At 43.5% G+C, this 7364-nt stretch overlaps 2 protein-coding genes across 8 annotated transcripts in view; one reads left to right on the top strand and one right to left on the bottom strand.

Annotated features, from left to right (window-relative positions):
• The window catches only part of ANKRD37 (ankyrin repeat domain 37), a 29218-nt gene extending 25699 nt beyond the window's left edge, over positions 1-3519 (bottom strand). Inside the window, exons 1-5 of one of the 2 annotated variants that reach the window (XM_032149037.2) lie at positions 3403-3519; positions 3041-3193; positions 1316-1407; positions 533-736; positions 69-286 (exon numbers count right to left, since the gene is read on the bottom strand). In XM_032149037.2, coding sequence (XP_032004928.1) covers position 286; positions 533-736; positions 1316-1407; positions 3041-3193; positions 3403-3429 — 477 coding nt within the window. In that variant the 5' untranslated portion in view covers positions 3430-3519 and the 3' untranslated portion in view covers positions 69-285. Of the gene's footprint in view, positions 1-68; positions 287-532; positions 737-1315; positions 1408-3040; positions 3194-3402 lie in introns of those variants that run through there. The other variant, XM_032149036.2, reaches the window with a different exon arrangement.
• LRP2BP (LRP2 binding protein) overlaps positions 3370-7364 on the top strand; it is a 29581-nt gene continuing 25586 nt past the window's right edge. For all 6 annotated transcript variants that reach the window (XM_058436974.1, XM_058436973.1, XM_058436972.1 and 3 more), the window contains exon 1: positions 3370-3500. The gene's annotated coding sequence lies outside the window, so the exon portion shown is untranslated. The remainder of the gene's footprint in view (positions 3501-7364) is intronic.

The following is a 7364-nucleotide window of genomic DNA, read 5'->3' as shown; positions in this document are numbered from 1 at the left end:
TCCTGGTTCTAGTTTGACGGTTTAAATTATGACCTTTTTCAAAGGTTGTAAATACTGCACGGAGAATGTATTTTTTAGACATTCCTTTAATAACTTAAAAGACAAAGCATACACAACCAGCATATTATAGGCATGTAAATACACGTGTTCTTAAATGGATCTTCACTTGGAAGAAAGTTTTCCCTCCTTCTCAGGAGTTTAGACACACATATGGTAAAGCCAAAAGCAGTAAAGATCTGCATGAAATGAAGGCGTTCTTCAGACTTCCTCATAACCCACCTGACATCTGTTTTTAAAAAAACATGTTAACATTAAAAATTTTTTTAAAAAAAGTGTTAACCCCAAACTTCCACCATGCAGTCCCATTTTTGATCTCTAGACTCTAGTAAGTACAACCAGTATTAAAATGTTAATGAGAATGAAACAATACTACTAGAAATACGAGTGTCAGTATTAAATAGAATAATAAATGCTATGCAAACGAGATCAATCACTGAGGGAGGGAAAAAAGCAGCAGCTCTGAGTTACTTACCAGCACTTCCTTTTCCCACTGATATTTTCTACACTTCCAAAACTTCGTTTCTGTCTGAGCACAGGAACACAATCATTCCTATCAGAGTGTTCACTTGATTTTATTGTCTGCATACATTTAATTGTTGTAAGAAACTTGGCACAGTCTGGAAATCCACATGACCAAGCGAGATCTTCAGCTGTTTGCCCGTTCTTATTACATAAACTGAAAACAGGATAAAAACGGAGTTAAATGAAAAATTGAACTTCTTAAGTCTTTCTTTTAATATCTTACAAGGGAATTTGGGGCTCATACAAATGTTAGTTGCAGAACAGAAGAGGTAAAGAATGCATAGGGAAATTGCATCTTTGGTCACTATTGTATCCTCAGCAACTAACAATCCAGCATAGAGTGGGCACTCCAGTTCTGAATGAATGTAAGAATTATCTGATGTTCTATACAGTGTATGAGTACCCAAAGGTAGTCAATGAGAACTACCCTTCTCACTGACTACCCAAAGAATGAGGTTTCGCCCATAGAATGGGTTTTCCTAAACCGAAACTGAAGTAGAACACAGTCGTAATGAACAAAACTGCACCTCTGATTGCTCAGGATCTGACTTTGTACCTACTCGAACTGAGTGTTATTCGATAGCACTAACAACCTGTTAACATTTAAGTGATTAACACTAAATTATCAATTAGGCAAGCATTATTTTTAAAAGCACATGTAACTAAGCTTCAGGAGTCTGATTAGTTTAATCCAAGAAAACGTATAATGTGAAGCCACTGTTTCCATACTCACTCAATTTGGGCATCGCTGGCTACAAGCAGGCTCAGGCACTCCAGGCTTCCGGCTTTTGCTGCCTTGTGTAGTGGAGCTTCTCCTAAGACATCCTTAAGGTAAGACAGTGCATTTTAGAGTCTCCCGAAAATACTTTTTGTGGAAGTTGATGAGTGACATCTCATATTAGCTATTTAAGGAAGCTAGTTAGAACTGCATTGTACTGGAGGGAATTTTTTTTTTTTTTTTTGGCAGAGAACACAAAAACTTGGTGGGTTTATTTTTTTAATATTCATTCTCAGTTCAGGTTTTGGGTTTGTTTTCAGAAATGAGAAGTGTTAGTCACTTTTAAGACTAAGAAGTCATGTGTTTTTGATACATATAAACCTGCATCAACATCTATTCTAATTAAAAACTAGTGATAATCGTTTGCAAGTGCAAAATTTCAGGAATGCAGAATTTAACTAGTGGACTATAACTTCAACATTCTAGCATATGCTCTGAAATGATTATCATTCATTCCTTTATTTAGATCTTCTAGATACTTTCAGTGATTACATTAGGGATAGCCAACTCCATGGGCTAATTTGAAACATAGGAATGTACTATGCTTGCATATTCATTTCAGTATGGAACCTTCCAAAAATCTCCTCCTTTGGACTGAATTTTTTAATTCAAGCTTTTTATTTTTGTTTTTTTCCCTCAGTAAGCTGTAAAAGTTTTTTATTTTTGATAAGTTCTTTTAGTTTGCTTTTTCATACCGTTTTCATTAATAACATGTGGCTGGGCGCGGTGGCTCACGCCTGTAATCCCAGCACTTTGGAAGGCTGAGGCAGGCGGATCACCTAAGGTCAAGAGGTCGAGACCAGCCTGGCCAACATGGTGAAACCCTGTTTCTACTAAAAATACAAAAATTAGCCAGGCATGGTGGCGCGTGCCTGTAATCCCGCCTACTGGGGGGCTGAGGCAGGAGAATCTCTTGAACCCAGGAGGCAGAGGTTGCAGTGAGCCGAGATCGCGCCACTGCACTCATCTGGGCGACAAGAGCAAACTCCATCTCAAAATAAATAAAAACGTGTAGCCATATGCACATACATTAAAATGTAGGCAAATAAATACACAGTTCTTCCAGAAAAGTTTACAATTTAAAATTCACCATGCTTTAATATTCAATGGAAGATGCAAACTACAGTAAGAAAATTCTTTAGGAAATTAGAATGCTTGTGGACATAGCTCCTAAGTATTTCAATTGCTGCAGGGAGACTTTTGGTAATGTAGCAATTACTTCTTTTGAAATAAACTGTAGATCTGTGCTGTTCAATATGATAGTCAGCAGCCACTTAAGGCTAGAGTATTTGAAATGTGGCTAGTCTGATTTGAGATACGCTGTCACACCAGATTGTGAAGACACAGAATAAAAGAATATAAAATATCTAATTAGCAATTGCTTTATGTTGATTACATATTGAACTGATAATATTTTGGACAAATTGGGTCAAATACTAAAATTTCATGTTTCGTTTATTAATGTGGCTACTTAAAAACTTGAAATTTCTCATGTCCTCACATCAAGACTGGAAAAAAAAATTTTAATTACATCTGTGTCTTGCATTATATTTCTGTTGGACATCGCTGCTATAGAGATGTTTTTAACAGCTGAAACAACTCTTGGCGTCTGGGAAATGTTTGTGTGGGTCTGGGCTGGAGGGGACAGCTGTACACAGCAACAATCAGTTACCTAGTTACCTGCTGGTTGAGGTCAGCGCCCGTTTGCAGCTGCCAGAGAAGAAAGCAGGCAAGGCCGCTTCCTGCGGCTAAGTGGACAGGCGACTGCTCGCAGGGATCCGGGGGTGCGTTGACGGAGGCCCCTGTCTCCAGCAAATGCTTCAGACCATCCACCTGCGAGAAGAAAACAGATCCAGCACCCTTCTCACCTTTGTCCAGTCCCGCGCCCCTCCGGGCTGGAAACCTCCCCGCCTTTCACAACCAGCTCTGACCAGGCGAGACCAAGCAGCGCCCAGTGGTCAGTCCCCGCGTTCCCGAGAAGACGCGTCTGGAAGCTTGAGCCTGCAGAACAAAAGCTCGGGCTCTGTGAGCCCGAGTCTCACCTCGGGGTTGCAATCCAGCAACAGCATTTCCCGCCTAAGGCAGATGACAAGAGTCCTTGGAAGTGCAGAGCGGTGGGACGCTCCCCGCACCCCGGCAGGTAAGAGTGCGCAGGCCGGCCCTAGCACGGGAGCATTTAAAGACCAATGGCACTTGCGGGCCGGCCCTTGGCAGCCGCGCCCCAGCTCCGGTTACGCCCGAACTGCCTAATCCCCAACCACCTGGACCCTGTCCAGCCCCGCCACGGCCGCACGTACACAAACACTGGCACGTGGAGCCCGGCGCCAGCGGCAGGAGGAGGGGGCGGGCGCGCGAGGTCATCCGCTGATTGGCCAGCTGCGGATGCGCCAGGCCCTCCCACCTTAGGGCGGGGCCCGCAGCCGCCCCACGGAGCCTCAGCGCGCGTGCGCAGAGTAAGTCAGTAGGCGCGGGAGGACGGGAGTCGGGGCGGGCGGGGTTCCGCGGCCGCCATGAGGCGCGCTGAGTTTGACACGTCTCCCGGTAGTGCGCCCGCCCTTTAATCCTTCCGGAGAAGCGGGAGTTTTCGGCCGCAGGTTTTGGCTCTGCCGGCGCGCACGTAACCAGGAAACCGAGAGCCACACGCAGCTCCCCGTCGACGCCGCTCTCAGAAGCCGGTGTGCACGGCGCTGCTGCCGCCTCGGCGCGGGGGAACGCAAGTTCCTTTACCTCGCGCGCCGTCGCCCGCCTCCCAGCCCGGGAAGTGAAGGCAGGGATGGCGAGCGCGAATTCGAGGGGATGGCTGTCCCGAGCGGCAACGGCCACGCCCGGCCCGCGCAGGGACCCTTGGGGAGGGGCCCTCGGGGAGAGGCCGCAGCACGCTGGGGCCGTCACGCGGGTCCACGCCGGGCTCTTCTCCCGGGAGAGCGGACCCGGCCGCGTGCGATTCGGACCCGCGGGGCTGGTGAAGCCGCTGTCCTGCCCGCGGGTGCTGTCGGGCGTGCGTCACTGCTTTTTGTAGAACAGGACCTGACTTCCAGGGGCAGCTACTGACGTCAGAGCTGCTCCCAGACTCTGCCTAAGCATCTTTCCAGAAGGATCTGCCTAGAAACCAAAGCTCCAGCCCAGTGTTTCTTTTCCCCTACATTTTTAGTGATTCCCTTCTGTTGATGCCTTTGAAAGCACAGAGAAATAAGTACGTTTATTGTTATGCTGTTAGAAGACAAGCTCTTGCTTGTCTTGTAAAGATAAGTGGTCTTTTTCATTCTAATTTTTGTTTTGTAAGAGCCATAAAATTTGCAATCGCAAGTTTATGTTGTTATACTTAGTTACCCAAGAGGTAGTTTTAAGCATTTTTATTCATATGAATATTTGAACATAAATATGTGTTCAAATATATAGAATCGTTCTTATATTCCACATTTTTAATATTTAAACTATTCACAATACCTTTTAATGATATTTAAAGAATGGCAGTGTAGAGATACTGTTGTCAGATTTGTGAGGTGAGCACATGCAATGGCTCACGCCTGTAATCCCAACACTTCGGGAGGCTGAGGCAGGCAGATCACTTGTGGCCAGGAGTTCGAGATCAGCCTCGCCAACATGGCGAAACCGTCTCTACTAAAAATACAAAAATTACCCAGGCGTGTGGTGCGTGCCTGTAATGCCAGCTACTTGAGAGGCTGATGGGGTAGAATCACTTGAACCCAGGAAGCAGGGGTTGCAGTGAGCCGAGATCGTGCCACTGCACTCCAGCCTGCGTGGATGAGATGAGAGCAAGGCCTCATCTCCAAAAATACTGAAAACTAAAAATCCCAGTAGCTGGCCTGGTTTCACGTGTATTTTTTAAATCCCTTGAGAATATCATAACGCCAAAGCATTGAAGTCAAACGCATCAAGCATTTCTGAATATGATGTCTTAATTGTTTATTGCCAGCCAGGTACCCATGGTATATCAATGTAGACCAGAGTCCACTGAGCCTTAGAAGTAACAATATTTTAATTAATAATGATATTATGGCAATAATAACTTCTATCGTTCATACACTGAAGGTGATAATATCATTCCAAATATGACAACTTTTCAAAGACAGAGGGTTATAGCCAGATCTGGAATTTCAATAGATTTTTAAGTTTTTTTTTTTTTAAACATCTACAGATTTAAGATGAATTAATCAAATATAATTCTGGCCTTCATTGGCCACTGTCAAGAAATCCATTACTCTAATAATTGTAAAAACGGAAGAATTTCTCACAAAGAAATTCTTCTTTCTCTTTAACATAAATTCTTCCAGCGTTGGTAACTCAAACTTCTTGGGGAAGATGATAAATTGGATAGTTATTCTAAACAACTGCTGCAACAGGATATTGTGGCAAAAAGAAAAGACAAAGTATAGTTACCCTCTTTTGATGATGTTTACTTTCCTGAGAGCCTGTAATCAGAAGGGGTCCAGTGGTCTCAATGGTAACTATATTTAAATGTCCACTTCTTCACTGTTGTGATAAGAACTTGGAAAACTTGAAAGGTATTTCATATTTTTGTTATTTCTCCTTCTGGTTATATATTCCTTTCAATGAAATGTGGAAATTACAGATGATAAATTTATAGAATTACATGAAGTAGAGAAAAAGAAAGTTAGTCCTTAATATTAAACCAATAGATGGAGGGAGCCAGGTTTCTTATTGTTGGAGAGGGAAGTTACAGATTAGTAGAAAAGGCTAAAATGAACCAGGTAGTAATGCATTTGTCCAAGATGTCAATAAGAATTCATAATTAGCTTACTATAGATTCAGATGGATAGAAGCAGAAATAATTATAGGTGTGTGTGTACACATGCGTTATACATATACATATGTCCTAGCTCTGCCTGCTGTGAGAGGGCCTAAAGCAGTGACACCCCAGTAACAATGAACACACCCAGTACCCAGATCCGGGTTTCCAATACCATTCTCTGGTGAAAGAAACCAGGGCTCCTTGCAGACATTGCTGATCCTGGGGCTGGGGCAGAGAAAATACAAGATGAGCCTAGAGCGTCGTGTAGTACCAGAACAAGTAGGGAAATGCTCAAAAAGCAGAAGGATGGGACGTGTCAAAGGGACCCAGGAGCCAACCTGAAAGAGCTCCCAATGGCCAAAACTGGAACAAACTCATGTACTGTTGGCTTATAACTCAATACATAGTTATCTATGAGTCTATACTGATACAAACAACTGAATGAATAAATAGGAGATGGGAGACAGAAGACAATGCTTCTTTACAGAAGAATTTCAAATACTTAATGTAGATATTCCCTGGTGAAGATGATTCCGCCTCCAACGCCTTCTTGGAGGTGGGCTACACATAACAACTCGCTTCCAAAAAGTAGAGTATGGGAAGGGGAAAGAGAAGCGACGTTACAGTGGAGAAGCCTGTTGGATGCTGCCGTGGCCAGTAATTGTTAACATCCTCGGTGGAAAGTCCTGTTGACGATGTGATTGTTGACACGATGTGATGAGGAGGCCACTTCACCTCTTTGGTATTCTTCCCCTAAAACCCATAGCCCAGTCTAATCATGAGTAAAACAGGTGAACGTTGATTGGGGATGTTCTATAGGATACACGGCTAGTATTCCTCAAAACTGTCAAGGTTATGAAAAACAAGCAAAGTTTGAGGAACTGCCGCAGACCAGAAGAGGCTCATGGACACGATGACTGATTATAGTGTGTTAACTTGGATGGGATCCTGGCACAGCAAAGGAACATTAGTGGAAAGATTAGTAAAATCCTAATAAAGTGTAGAGTTTTAGGTAATTCTCATGAACCAGTGTTGGTTTCTTAGTTGTGGCAAACATACTGTAATAATGTGATGTTAACAGTGGGGGAAACTGAGGGGACACTCTGTGGTATCTTTGCAACTTTTCTGTACATCTCAAATTATTGTAAAACATAAAGTGTACTTCAAAAAAGAGGAATTGAGGCCACTTAAAGCTCTCACAGTGGCAGCGTTCAGCTCATAGCTGTTTGG

Source organism: Hylobates moloch, unplaced genomic scaffold, assembly GCF_009828535.3.
Source record: "Hylobates moloch isolate HMO894 unplaced genomic scaffold, HMol_V3 SCAFFOLD_3, whole genome shotgun sequence".
Classification (NCBI taxonomy): Eukaryota; Metazoa; Chordata; class Mammalia; order Primates; family Hylobatidae; genus Hylobates; species Hylobates moloch.
This window is presented reverse-complemented; position numbering and strand designations above follow the sequence as displayed.